A 14658-nucleotide genomic window follows, 5' to 3' on the forward strand; every position below is an offset into this window, starting at 1 on the left:
AGTATTTCATACCAATTTTATTTAGAAAATCCTTCCGTACGACTTTTAACCCTTATGCTTGACACAATTGTTTGTGTCTTTGATACTAGTGTAAATCATGATCAGCCTGCACATCCGTAGAGGTTGATCATGATCTACACTCGTCTGTTCGCTATTCAGACAGTATATTTTTGTTATTAAACATCCCTTTCAACATTTAATTATACTTTCCAAATTGGAAGATATACAAGATCATTACAGATTTTTAGATGGATACTGGTTGAAATTATTCAAATTCCGAAAGAAAAACATCAAGACTTTATGAAATAAGACATAAACTTTTTTCTATCAGCATTGTATAAATAGTTTAAAATTTAAAAGGTTTTCTTCTCAAAACTGCTAGCCTGATTTTAAAACAAATTCAAACAAATGCTTTTTTCTGCGTGTGATTTCGGCATGTTCCGTTCTTTACTCGAAATAATCAGTAAGTCTGTAAAAAGAGACTCGATCCAGTCGTGCAATTCATTGATATTTATTCACATCAGGAAATCAATGTATTGTTATCAAGAAAATACTTCATGATATCAGAGGATAAGATGGAATTTTTATATTAGAAAAGGCTCAATTTTTTTCTTGATAACATGCAAATATGTGATATGAACAAGAAAAGTTTTCTACATCTGAAAATAAGACAGATTTCTGGCTTTCAAATGATGCATTTTCTCTATAACGTCGGGTTAACAAACAAAGCAATGATCTCGCCTTTTGATTAGAGAAGGCACAAAATTGACTTATTTCTATATGAATCATGGTTTTCTTTTTTGGGGAGGGGGCAGAGGTAGGGGGAGCAAAATGTAGGAGCATTATATTCTTTCATTTGACTTTGAAATAATCTTAAACTTCTGGGCATGTTAACTACATCGACGCTATTCGACGAGTACTTTACACATAATATTATTACAGCATTAGGCGAAGCAGTATTCACTGGTTGGATCATACCAGAAACTGACAGCGCAAATGGTTCGGGAAATATTACGCTATATGAAAATCAACCTGTAGGGGCCACAGACATTAAGTTCAAAGTTAAAGAAGACCAAGACTCCGTAGGGTACAAGATGGAAACATTAACTGACGATTTCTCTGTATGGTCTAGAGGTAGACTGATTCTGAAGACACCTTTAGACTACGAAGTTATGAAAACCTATGTTTTGGAGATTAGGTACGTTACTAAAACAGAAGAAAATATGATAATTCAAAATGCGATTTTCGCATTTTCGTGTTGTTAAATTCACCATTATAAAATCATTTGGTGTTAAAATTGTACAAGCTCGACCAGTAACCTAAGAATGGTAGGGAAAAAAAATCATATTTCACCCGTAGCTATGCCACTCGTAATGAAAATAAAAACCTTTTTCCTGATATAAACTTAAATTTTCTGTTTACTATTCAAACAAATTATCGTAAACCTTTGTTTACATTATGAACGATCTAAATTTCAAACCAGCGCAACGACAAATTCCAGCGAAAATGGTTCTCCAGGGAGTTCCGCAACAGCCACCGTCACAGTGAACATTATTGACGTAAATAATCCACCGGCCTTTAAATCCTCCTCCTACGGAATCTGTGTTGCGGATGGGTTGGATTCAGGTTTCTTGTTTTATCACTTGTGCCATACAGATTTATTTGATTATGAAATATTTTAATACAAAAAAAGTGTCAGTACTATTTATTCACGATGGACAGTTAGACGTTGGGCGTTTTAATTTCACGAGGTCACAGCCCGAGTGTAATTATTTCGAACAACGTAAAGAGCCGAGCCGCCCGAGTGTTCATACACGGTTTTTCTATTAATTATTTCGATATTTCTAGTTATATATTTTTATTGTTAAATAAATTTAGATAAAATAGAATAGAATCGTTTCGTCGCGCATACATGACGCAGAACTGTAGGTCGTCACGCTCCTTTTTAGCTCACCTGAGCCACAGGCTCAGGGTGAGCTATTCTGATCACTTACCCTCCGTCGTCCGGCGTCCGTAAACTTTTACTTTAAACGACATCTCCTCATAAACCGCTAAGCCAACTTCACAGGAATGTTCCTTGTGTGAAGCTCTATAAAAATTATTCAAAGAATTGAATTCCATGCAGAACTCTGGTTGCCATGGCAACCGAAAGGGAAAACTTTAAAAATCTTCTTCTCAAAAACCAGAAGCCCTAGAGCTTAGATATTTGGTGTGAAGTATTGCTTAGAAGACCTCTACCAAGTTTGTTCCAATCATTACCCCGGGATCAAAATTTACCCCGCACCAGGGGTCACTTTATTTTACATAGGAAAATCTTAAAAAATCTTCTTCTCAAAAATCAGAAGCCCTAGAGCTTAGATATTTGACATGTAGCATTGCCTAGTAGACCTCTACAAAACTTGTTCAAATCATGACCTCAGGGTCAAAATTGACCCCGCCCCAGGGGTCACTTGTTTTTACATAGATTTCTATAGGAAAATCTTCAAAAAAAAAATAAAAAATAAACCAGAAGGCCTAGAGCTTAGATATTTGACATGTAGCATTGCTTAGTAGACTTCTACAAAATTTATTCAAATTATGACCCCCGGGATCAAATTGACTCCGCCCCATGGGGTTACTTGATTGTACATAGAAAAATCTTCAAAGTTTTCTAAAAAAAAATTTAAAATAAAACCAGAAGGTCTAGAGCTTAGATATTTGACATGTAGCATTGCCTAGTGAACCTCTACAAAATTTGTTCAAATCTTGATCCCCACAGGGTCAAATTGACCCAGCCCCAGGGGTTACTTGATTGTACATAGGGAAATCTTCATAAATTTGCTAAAAATATACCTGAAGGCCTAGATCTTAGATATTTGATATGTTACATTGCCTAGTAGACTTCTACAAACATTGTTCAAATCATGACCCCCGAGATAAAATTGGCCCCGCCCCAGGGGTTACTTGATTGTACATCGGAAAATCTTCCAAAAAATTTCTAAAAGTCATCAGTTTTACATTTGAAACATGTAGCTCATATTACTCAGGTGAGCGATCCAGGGTCATCATTACCCTCTTGTTTATACTCGTGAGGACCGGAAATGGTAATACTTGTTGCGGAAGTGTTCACTTTGGGGGAAAATGATAGCAAATTATTCTGCAAATTCGATTTCGATTTAAATTTTGGAAGTTAAATATTTGACCAAATGAAAGCGCTGTTTCCAGATGCATAAATGGTGCTTAATATCACGTTGACGTGACGTCAACGTAAAATCGTTTTAATGATTTTAGCGTTGCCAGTCAGATTAGAATGACAAACACATTCTGTGTAATAATTTAAGTTGTGTTATAACTGATTTCATTCCAACATAATTGTTTAATTTTGCAAACCATGTAATGTATACGTTAAACATTTTTGCATGATTCAATGATATATTATGATCAAAATATTGTTGCAGAAAAGAAATGTTTATTTATAGGAACGGATGTGATTCAAGCGGAGGCCACTGGAGACTCTTCTCTGATGTCATATTCGATAGCAAGTAATATGCAGTTTATCATAATAGTTTATATCTATACTTCGAACGTGAAGGAAGTCAAATGTTGTAATTATATTCAGCGATAAACAACGGTTGACGCGCGGAATGGTGACGTCAGTTAGGACGTCCGATACATTACTGGTCGCGTCATTATTTCTCCATAAACATGTTAGAATGAAAATTTTACAAGGCGTTCTTGTGTTTTATCGTCTGATTTTTATTGGTGATCACTTTGACGCTAGGTTATTTAAACCTTATCAGCCATGCAGTCTGATCATGATCTGCAATGTTCGCCATTCAGTCAGTATCTGTTTGGTTAGCACCCTTTTTAACAGCTATTGGAACTGTCCAAATTGATAGATTGACGAGTTCATTTTAGAAATTTAGCAGGGAGAGCTTTAAACATTCGGTCTATCACCTTCTTGGATCAGTTCCTAAATATCTGAATTCTTATCTTTACTGACTTAGTCCATTTTTTTCTACCATAACATTTTGGTGATTTAAATAACTATTTATGGTCATTCTGTTATCCAGTATTATATTTCAATATGAAAATAAAGGATCTTGTAACCTTTAACCTGCGTAATTCCTAAAATGGACCATTCGGTTTGGGCAGTACCATTTATATTCAGAAGGAGTGTTTACTGAAAATTTACTGACTGCATAGCAAATAGTACAGACCATGATCAGCCTAACCTTGGTCTGCACTGGCCGCAAAGGCAGAATCACTTGCCGCCAGCAGACTTAAGTTTTATCTTTTTTAATAATTAATGTTACAATCTTTTATATTTTTTTAGCTGTATTATTATTATTATTATTATCATTATCATCATTATCATTATTTTTTACGTGAGTTAAGTAAACACGAAAATTTAAACTCCGATTGTAAGTCTTTATACAGTAGTTACTATTTCTGAGTATTTCAAATATCTAATAAATCGACATCTTGAATAAGCTGAAGTGACTTTCTGTCGTTTAACTGAAGTTTTTTAAATGACCCTTTGCAGATGGTGATGATAACGGATATTTCGTTATAGGCAACACGACCGGTATGATCACTGTAGCTCCAAACAAAACCCTGGATGCGTCTGTAACGAGAGGCTACGCTCTTCAGATCAAAGTCAAGGACGAAGGTGAAGATGAGTCACCGTATGACGTCACAGCAACAACCTCAGTGTTTATTGTCCTAGCGGATATGAAATGTAGCATAGCAAACACAATTAATATCGGTGTTATGACTGTCCTTCTGACGCAAATACTTAACTTTCTGTTTTGATGAACGCGTATTACATCAAACGCCTTTTTACCCTATTTGATATTCAAATGTATATGTGGAGTACTGAGTGCTCGGAATCAACTGCGTTGTTATCAGTTTCTTAAATCCAGACTCCATTTTTCTATTCAACCATTGAACATTTTAGTGTTATTTTCAATAAATGATTTATAGGACTTCACCTTTGGTTCAGTAACTGAAAACTCTCTACATGATATGTTATAAAATATATTATAGCAACTTTGAACTATCTATGCAGTGTTAAATTAAGCAGCAGACATCGTGCATCTGAATGCCTTCAGCCTCATCTCTGCTAGATTAAGAGATGAGTACATAAGTCATTATCCATGTATCTCGAAAATAGCATAAACAGAACATTTGTAACATGTAACATCGCGCAGTTAACCTTACCACTGTTCCTGGTTTCTGTAACAATACAAACCTTTTATCCGCAAGTCACTTCCAACTTCCCCACATGAACCAGAGGTGAAACACTAATGATCTGGAATACAATGTTTCCTTTTATCAAATCTTCACAAAGAAAATACGCCCGGACCGGGGATCGAACTCTTGATCCCCGAAACGTAGAAATGCCCTCTCTCCAATTTGGCGGAAACCTCAAAAGTATTTTTCATCTAGTGAACGCTATATGTATAAGTTCACGAGTGGCTTTCATGTAAGAACACATTTTTTTTTTTTAATTTTAATAGCTGTCTTTACAATTGTTAACTAAATCGTACCATTTATAACGCGCACGTCATGCGTTTACGCCTCAGGCAAAGTAAATTTGTTTGTAAATAGTTTTGTACTGGTAAAGTTTTTAAACCGATTTTTCTTGGTTTCTTTTACAGTTTTATACCTTGGACGTAAATCTTTAAGTTCTTGTATTGGTGTATGAATATAAGTGTACTTTTAAGTCGTATTTTTACACCATTTTTAGACAAACAACGACATTATTTCATTATCCTTATTCTTCAAGAACAATATATGAGCCGCGCCAAGGGAAAACCAACATAGCGGTTTTGAGACAAGCATGTATACCAGCCTGCACATCAGCGCAGTCTGGTCAGGATCCACGCCGTGTTCGCTTTCAAAGCCTATTGTACTTAGCGAATCCGTTAGTGAACAGCATGGATCCTGACCAGACTGCGCGGATGTGCAGGCTGGTCTGGATCTACGCAGGTCGCAAAACCACTATGTTGGTTTTCTCATGGCGCAGCTCATATATGTTTAAAGGATCTTTTACATTTCTTATTCTTTATGTTCGTGTGAAGTTTTGTACAAGTGCACTTTGCTAAATGTGATAATTTCATTGTGTGGATCACTCGTTATACTTATACCTAACTCCGCTGTCGGCATTGCTTTGTTAGTTTTTCAGTTTAGCACCCCTTCGAATAATTAAGAAATGAAATGATTTGTTTCGGTGCTCATGTGAAATGAACGACAGAATGGGATCGGCAAATCAAACATGAATCGCGTTCATGCGAAATGAACGACAGAATAGGATCGACAAATCCATGAATCGCGCTAAACATGAATCGCGTTCATGCGAAATGAACGACAGAATAGGATCGGCAAATCCATGAATAGCAGCGATTCATGTTTAATTTGCCGATCCTATTCTGTCGTTCATTTCAAATGAACACCGAAAAGAAAAGTTTCATTTCTTGTATTTACATTTTATTTCCTTTCCATTTGTAAACAAAATAATATTATAAATTGCACATATTTTGTGGCATTCAACATTAAAATCATCTTCCCGGCCATTCTGTTCACCAGACGGAACAACTGCGACGTCATCTAAGGAACGTTCTCCCTGACTATACGCGGACTTCGTCAAAACAACGGTCAGTTATCACTAAGCAGCGATGACGTTACTTTCGCGCCTTTCCTTTTGCTGTTCATACGAAATGAACGTCATAATTTTCAATGGAAAAGAAATATTAAATGATACTGCACAAATTGAATGACAGAACAGTCCAATTTCAAATTTTAACGGGGTAAAGTATATACACGAAAACGTTTAAAGATAATATTTATTTATGGTCACCTGTAATCCGACAAGATTAAAATATTACACGCGTCAATCTATGTTATCATACAAGTACATAACAGATTTATTCTGATCATGTATATACTATACTTAAACTAATACTATAATGGTTAATCTGACATTATATATTATAATATATTCAATTTATAATGTTCAGCATACATAGGTAAGTTTGCACCAATATAGATATATATTAGAGTACGTGAAGTGATTTACGAATTTTACTTGTAGTATTAAAGCGAAAAGTTGCATCTCGGCCGTTTATTAAAAAGGGAATAGAGAAATAACGTCTATGGAAAAGTAGTTTAACAATGAATGTAAGTTAAATATTTTAAAATTAATGACTTTTGGTCGAAATCGTTCAATTCACCGGATGTAACTCTCGAACGTAAACGATACCTCGGTCAAGGGGTTAAGTAAATAGAAGGTTGCAGGTTCATAATAAATGAGGTCACGCTAGCTCTACGATGATAAACTGACAGTTAGCATGGTTAGAGCAGATATATATTCACCGCATTCTACGTGTTCACCATATCTTAAACACACCGCTTATCGCCAAATTATCAACTTCTATCTGTAGTTGTATATATAACCTATCGATTTTGGAATGTGATAGAAGTCTTGTGTAATTATGGGTTTATTTCGCTCTGTCTGTAGAAATAAGGAGGTCAGATTTGTGTAGTAATTTTAGTTTATTCCTTATCTCACATCGCCTTCACGTGGGAGGCGTTATCTAATTTACCGAAAAGAATATGATAAATGCTTTGGTTTTTTTTTTCAATTAACCATATACTACAATCTACGGACAGAAAGTGGAATTACTTTGCTGAATAAAAGAAACAAACTGTTCTGTGAATGACACGGTGGGCTCTTAATCTATGGAATTGAAAGATTTAACATTATATTATTAAATGCTTAGTGTCTGGACGTGTTATTACAACTCAGCTGTGTTATTACAACTCAGCTGTGTCAGTACGTGAGGACAAAGTAAGGAATGTGAAAATCTACTCTACATCGGATTGGAAAACGGTACAATTCTGAATTTTTAACACTAACAGATTAAAATTTTGTCTAAAGGAGTCGTAAATGATTAAATCGGATATACTTAATATATAAAATGAGTACAAAGGAAGGTAATCTCAAAGAAAGTTACATAAAGTTAGAGAGGACACACGCGGAAACTGACTTAAAAACTATAATAGACTGTCTTGAATACCATACATCTACAATACCAGACAAAGAGGCGGTTGTTTTTGTTGCTAGTGACTATTCTCGTGAGGCAGTCACGTGGTCGAGATTGTTCACAAAAGCGCGCGAAACGGCAAAAGCCTTGATCAATCTTGGCGTAAAGAAAGGCGAGGTAATAGCCGTAAACGTACGGAACTGTCCGGAATGGTTATATATTGTTATTGGAGCGATGATGGCCGGTGCTATAGCAGTAAGTATCTCGTTTACTTACACTGATGGTAGCGATCTCATTGCTATAATGGACAAACTTCGTAATTGTTGTCTGTTAGTACTAGACCCAGGTGTAGCTGGCGCTAATTGGAATATTGTTAAGAAATTTATAAAGACACAAACAGGAAAAGGCCGTGTCCGTAGCGACAAAATGCCATATCTTCGTTATTTGATTACGCATAAAGACGAAGACTATGCTGAAATGCAGAATAATTTACATCTAGTGGACTTTCTTGAACAATTGAATGACGACATACAGCTTCCAAAAGTTGAAGAAGACGACATAGCTTTTTTGTTTCAAACATCCGGCAGTACAGGGGTACCGAAACTAGTAGCTCATACACATCGTGCCATTCGTGTTTGCCAGCAGGTGGCGACAGAAGCGGTTGCAGCGGATAAATCAATAGCTTATAACGATCGACCCTTTGCGTGGATTGGCGGATTTCCCTTGACCCTTATATCAGGCATTAAACGTGTCACAGTGTCAGGATTTTGTTCTCCACCTGAAGACCGTGCAGCATTCGTGATAAAAGTTGCAAAGCGTGAGAAGTGCAGTTCAGTCTCTGTCCTTCCTCAGATGGTGCACGAGTTCATACGCCGGCAGGTAGGTTATAAAATAAATGCATCATAAAAATACAAATACTCTCGCATGCATCTTCGTGTGAAAAAAAAACAACAACATATTTTAACAAAATAACTATTACAGGTAACCCTGTATACATTGGTGCATTTTGTCGTCTTGAGAAGAAACGTGGTAATGTCTGCTTATAAGAAGTTTAACGCGATTGTCTGCTTATACAACACATGCTTATGCATTATTTTTACAATTTTAAGAATCAAACAAAAAAGAAGAAATGCTTTAGCAAAGCCTCCATATATTGCTCAAAATACGTTTGTATATATGTTACCACATTTTAGAAGAACATACTGGGCCTTTTCGAGTCTGAAAATTACGGCATGTGATAATTATTTTGACGTGAATAAGTGTCTGATTTATTTATTTATTTATTTATTTATTTATTTATTTATTTATTTATTTATTTATTTTATTTTATTTTTTCATGTTAGATCTTTATTTTAAAGGGGAATGATTTTGCCAAAAATAAACAATAATTTTAGCTAGACAAGCTTACGTCTTAAGCGCTATTAGTGAATGCTAACCTGAATTACTGACTACTTCAGTGACGAAAAAAAGCCGATTGCTTACATATAAACGGCATAAAACCTTGACATGATTTTCTTTTAAAATATATACTATTAGGTTAATTAAATTATTTAAAGGCATTTCAAATTTAGATAGGAGTTAAGCATGTTAAGTGGTGTTTGGTTTTATTATTAAAGATATGGAATACATCAGAATGAAATATTTATTCCAGGATGAACTCACTTTTGATTGGCAAATTTCGGCTCTTGCTACTGGAGGTCAGCCGCTGAGCAGGAGCATTGCAAAATGTCTCGGAAAAATAACCCCTGCTATTGTTTCTGCTTACGGAGCTACCGAATTTCAAATTGCAGCCATAGCGTTTGCAATAAAAGAAGAACAATTTGAAGAAAACTGCTGTGGAAACCTGTTTCAAGGACCGGAAATAGAAATGAAAGTTGTCGATGATAACGGAGAAGTTGTTCCGATTAATACATATGGGGAGGTTTATTTTCGTGGTGATTCTGTTTTCAAAGAATATTTCCACGATGAAGAGAAAACAGCTGCGGTGAAAACGCCAGAAGGTTGGTTCAAAACGAATGATATTGGTAAGCTAAACGAGAAAGGCGTCCTCTATATACAAGGTAGAAAATCTAGTGCAATTATCTCTGGTGGTATGAACGTGAGTCCAGATATTCTAGAACGCATACTTGAGTCGTATCCAGGTCTTGAAGCAGCAGTCATTGTCCCTGTCCCTGACGACGTATATTATCAAGTTCTTTGCGCATGCGTGCGATTGCAACCAGGAAGTGATGTAACTGAGCAGCAACTACGCAAGTTTCTTGAAGAATATCATAACGACAAGCCAGGCTTGTTTACAGTATTGCCAAAATTTTATTTGTTTCAAAGCGAGTTTCCAGAAGTTTTTACAGGCAAAGTCTCTCGAAAAGATTTGACTGATTTAGCTTCAAGGACATTCGGAAGAAACACACTGTAGTTAGATTGACAGATAAGGGTAGTAAAGGGAACAACTACATCAGTAGGACAATCCTCGATTTAATAAACAGAATAAAAACGTAATGCATGTCGGAAGTAAATAGACATTTAATTCAATAAGGGCACCTTTTCTGAATACATACATAGGGCCTACAATTTAGAATTCCGAAAGCTTGATGACGGGGCAATTACTGAAACGGGTGATTATCATTAGAGATAGTTAGTTTAAGTCTTTATGTTTCGACTGAATGAAATCACATTTATATTGTGATTTTGTTTCCGGAAATTTAGCGGTAGGAAATACCATCATTCCCTGCACGGGCTAGCATCTTGGTTTAACTTCCGTGCCAGCTAGATAGATTTCTGACATTTACTCATTCAAACCCTAATGACCATTGTACCTCTATCGACGAGGGGCAATATGTATCCAAGGGTCAACGGTCGTAACCACTTACGACACAAATTTCTATTTTAACTAGAAAATATGCTGAAAATGTATCAGAGATTACCTCCTTCATTATATCAGTTTATTTTTATACAATTCCGATTTATAGCAAGATTAAATGAATGTGAAATTGCGTCGGATCATATTTTTGATATCGATATAGTCTCTATTGCATAAGCCATGATATAGAATTATGTTGTGTACGTTTTGTGTATTATACATTTAAGTCGCAAGATCCGGTTTCTTAGATAAAACAGAAAGATGTACACCTGGGTAGAACCTCCGACTTTCCGTAAACCAGCTGGATGGCTTCTTATAATGAAGGATTTCTCGCACGAAGTTAGGATCGAACCCACATCGGTAAGGCGCAAGTGATATGAAATCAGCGATTTTAACAGCTAGGACGCGCGGCCCCACAAGCTTAATAGATACCCCTCTTCCCTCTTCCCCACCCCACCCCTCCTATTCCTATAATAAAAAAGTGGGTCATTATACAGCCGTATCAAGATGATAAGCAAAACTTTTTATTAAATTATTCAATTTATTGTCAACATCTATGATTTAAATTAATCTACATGTGACGAAATTATACTTAAATGCAATAAAGCCTTATACCGTTAACTGGAAGAAGTAACTGGATACGCTTGTTAAATCAAAACAAATGTTCTTCCGCGCGCAAGCATTAAGATTGTTGTTAAAGTAAACATTTTAAATGCGTATAATTAGTAACCATTGAAACATCAGCAGTAGGCCGGCTATATCACCTGATTTGTAATCCGATCTATTGAATACCACTACACTGGTTAAAGCTGGATATTAAATGGGGATTTATGTTATAATTATGGCACCCAGCTACTGGCAAGATATAATTTGTTGTATGTATTTTTACTTCACGCATTTTTGGACAAATTTCTGTCTCAGCTAGGATGACCTAGCTGTATATTTTTAGAAGATGTGGAAACAGATTTTATAAGATAAGTTTACTGCTTTCAAAATGTTTTAATACCTTGTTAGGTAAATTGCATAAAAAGGGCACATAACTAATACACACTGTGACAGACTGAATTTGTCAAAATTGTATTAAAGTGAAGAGATCGTGTGATAATTTTTACTGTACTTGATATTTAAGACGATATATAAGACTAAAACTCGATTACATTTTAGCCAGAAATAAAAAACATATTTCAGCATATTATTTACGTCATGTTACACAAAATTATTTGTTTCTGGTATAGTTTTTGTAACACGTTCCTGTTTTGCGTCTCCTGTAGTCGAAGGAACTCCTCACATGCAAACTGAATGATGTTATATTCAGTTTATTGGCTTTCCCTAGTACTCTCCCTTTGATTAAGCTAATTGGCATGGCGTATTAACAACCCTCAAGCGAATGATGTTTGCTAATGCAGAAAAACACTCTGCCTGGCATTTTCTAAAAAAAATATTATCTTTTGGAAACGTGGGATGCAGCCAAAAAAAATCTATATTCAAATAATAATTCAGTTCTAGATTTGACACTGTCATGGATTTTAAATGCAACACTTTCCGTTCCTTTAAGTTGACCAGTGTGTTTGTATTTAAAAGATACAAGAGATACAGTACGAGGTTTGCTTAAAACATGACCTGTTAAATCCGAAAGAAGAATGTTCCAGACGGGCGAGGGCAAAGCCTAACTTTTAATGTTTTGTCTTATACGATGAATTTATATATTTAGTTTAAGAAACTCACATTTGATTAAGGCTTTAATTATGCAGACCTAAAGTAAACTGACTTTCAATTTTACGCTGTACTTTTTATTCTGGGTCTACTTTAAAAAATCGATGTAGGGGCACTTTTAAATGGGAATCGCATGTTCTTATCTTGTAAAGTCGGAAAGGCAATAACAACTGTTGAAAAACAGGTGGGGCCTTCTTAATATATCTATTATTTTCAGTGATTATCTCAGAATCACTGTCAGACTCTGTAACTAACGACATTATAATCTAGATTGAAACGCATAAGATAGAAAAATATGGCCCAACTTACAGGTAGCAGGTTGGTTCAATCGGTCTGATCTAATTTAATTTAAAGCAGAATAACATATGGTCGTAACAGAACACCATAGTTATCGTCAGTAATCCCGATGTTCACATGTAGTACCCGGAAATAATCAGTACATAAAATTGTCTTTTATTTTATATATCACAAGTGGACAAATACTTAATAGCTATGCTGAAGATATCGAATCCAATAGTCATTAGCAAGTATTTTCGACAATGTATCAGGCCTAAAAAAAATCTTTGTTTCCGGTAACATGCTAAAAAAATTAGGGTAGGTAGGTCGGAATTTTTTTTTATTTCTTTTTTTTTTTTATTAAGGGAGACTTTTCGGAATTTATTTTCGTGTCAAAAATGAATACAGGTAAGGGGGTAATGCCTTTAGAGCATCAGTAAGTTGATTTCTAACATCACTGGCCATGTTTAAACCATAAAAAGTGCAGTTTTGCAACTTTTTGTAAAAAAGTTGAAAACAATATTCTCCAAGGCCATAAAAACATTTAAGGTCGGGCCAAAAATTTAAGGTAGCTCGGGATACCGGAAACAAACAATTTTTTACGCCTTATGTAACTATATTGTCTTCCGAATGGAGAATTCACATAGTCTTTTCACATTTAATCTACTTGTGTTGTATTGCATTGACAGATTCTGCTCCATCTTTAAATAGGTAAAGTGGGTCGAAACGAATTAAATGTTAGACTAATATTCCTAAACATCGTCCGTCTATCGTTCTGTTGAGTTCAAGTTACTTCCGAAAATAGTACTTTTTATACAGCAAAGTGGTATAATAAACTGTTGTAAATGTTCGTTCTGTATACTTAAATATGACACCTGGCAGTATACATTCAAAAAGCAATACATTTATAAATTCATGTGATAAAATCAAACTTTATTGTAAAAATAAAGAGAAGCGTATCGTACAGATTTACCAAAGCAGTTTTGCAACTTTTTGTTAAAAGTTGAAAAGAATATTCAACGAGGCCTTAAAGCATTTAGGGTCGGGCCTTAAATTTAGGGAAGGTCGGAATTCTGTATGAAAGATAAATACAAAATTAATAATTTATATGTCAGCCAAGGAATACGGAACAAAACATACATGTATAATGCCATTTTATTTTGCAATCACAAGTAAAGTACAGCTTGAAACATCTTAGGAAAGTACAAAATATGTCATAAAACATTATGGTATCTTAATGTAATCTGTTCTCTAAAACACAAATAAGGTATGTTAACAAAAGTGGTCTCTAAGAAGATATGAGCCGCGCAATGAGAAAGCCAACATAGCAGCTTTGCGACCAGCATGGATCCAGACCAGCCTGCGCATCCGCGCAATCTGGTCAGGGTCCATGCTGTTCGCTAATGGTTTCTGTAATTGCAATAGGCTTTGAAAGCGAACAGCATGGATCCTGACCAGACTGCGCCGGTTGCAAAGCCACAATGTTGGTTTTCTCATGGTGCGGCTCATATCGCCTCGAAGCAAGTTTGACTGTAACTTGTAACTAACATTTCAAACGTGTAAATCAAATTTAATAATTTTATCACAATTGTAATGATATTATTATGAGATATCACTTTCACGTAAACTTGATCATGAATAATGTCTGTACTATGCTAGACAAGGAAATATGTGGTAAAAATAGCATTGCTTGGGGGAAAACAGAACAATATTGAGTAATAATGGAAAAGGACATGGTGATTATTCTCATAATTACTATTTTATTATTTATTTATTTATTTATTT

The 14658-nt window shown here is 35.3% G+C and overlaps 2 protein-coding genes across 2 annotated transcripts; both read left to right on the top strand.

The window, feature by feature from the left end:
- Nucleotides 1-887: 887 nt before the first annotated feature.
- LOC128550568 (cadherin-23-like) lies at nt 888-5780 on the top strand. The gene is made up of 4 exons (XM_053529823.1): nt 888-1198; nt 1484-1626; nt 3459-3521; nt 4526-5780. The coding sequence occupies exons 1-4, from the start codon at nt 888-890 to the stop codon at nt 4792-4794; spliced, it is 786 nt and encodes a 261-aa protein (XP_053385798.1). The 3' UTR covers nt 4795-5780.
- A 1607-nt stretch (nt 5781-7387) lies between these two features.
- On the top strand, nt 7388-12066 carry LOC128550429 (medium-chain acyl-CoA ligase ACSF2, mitochondrial-like). The gene is made up of 2 exons (XM_053529417.1): nt 7388-8906; nt 9679-12066. Exons 1-2 carry the CDS (start codon nt 7962-7964, stop codon nt 10438-10440), a joined length of 1707 nt encoding a protein of 568 aa, XP_053385392.1. The 5' UTR covers nt 7388-7961; the 3' UTR covers nt 10441-12066.
- The last annotated feature ends 2592 nt before the right edge of the window (nt 12067-14658 follow it).

Source organism: Mercenaria mercenaria, chromosome 18 (assembly GCF_021730395.1).
Source record: "Mercenaria mercenaria strain notata chromosome 18, MADL_Memer_1, whole genome shotgun sequence".
Taxonomy (NCBI): domain Eukaryota; kingdom Metazoa; phylum Mollusca; class Bivalvia; order Venerida; family Veneridae; genus Mercenaria; species Mercenaria mercenaria.

What these genes read in the sequence shown, in the direction of transcription:
- LOC128550568 (XM_053529823.1), top strand. Translation starts at nt 888, where the DNA reads ATGTTAACTACATCGACGCTATTCGACGAGTACTTTACACATAATATT. An exon ending in ACCTATGTTTTGGAGATTAG is followed by an intron (nt 1,199 to 1,483) that starts GTACGTTACTAA and finishes ATTTCAAACCAG; the next exon opens with CGCAACGACAAATTCCAGCG. An exon ending in TGCGGATGGGTTGGATTCAG is followed by an intron (nt 1,627 to 3,458) that starts GTTTCTTGTTTT and finishes GTTTATTTATAG; the next exon opens with GAACGGATGTGATTCAAGCG.
- LOC128550429 (XM_053529417.1), top strand. Translation starts at nt 7,962, where the DNA reads ATGAGTACAAAGGAAGGTAATCTCAAAGAAAGTTACATAAAGTTAGAG. An exon ending in ACGAGTTCATACGCCGGCAG is followed by an intron (nt 8,907 to 9,678) that starts GTAGGTTATAAA and finishes TATTTATTCCAG; the next exon opens with GATGAACTCACTTTTGATTG.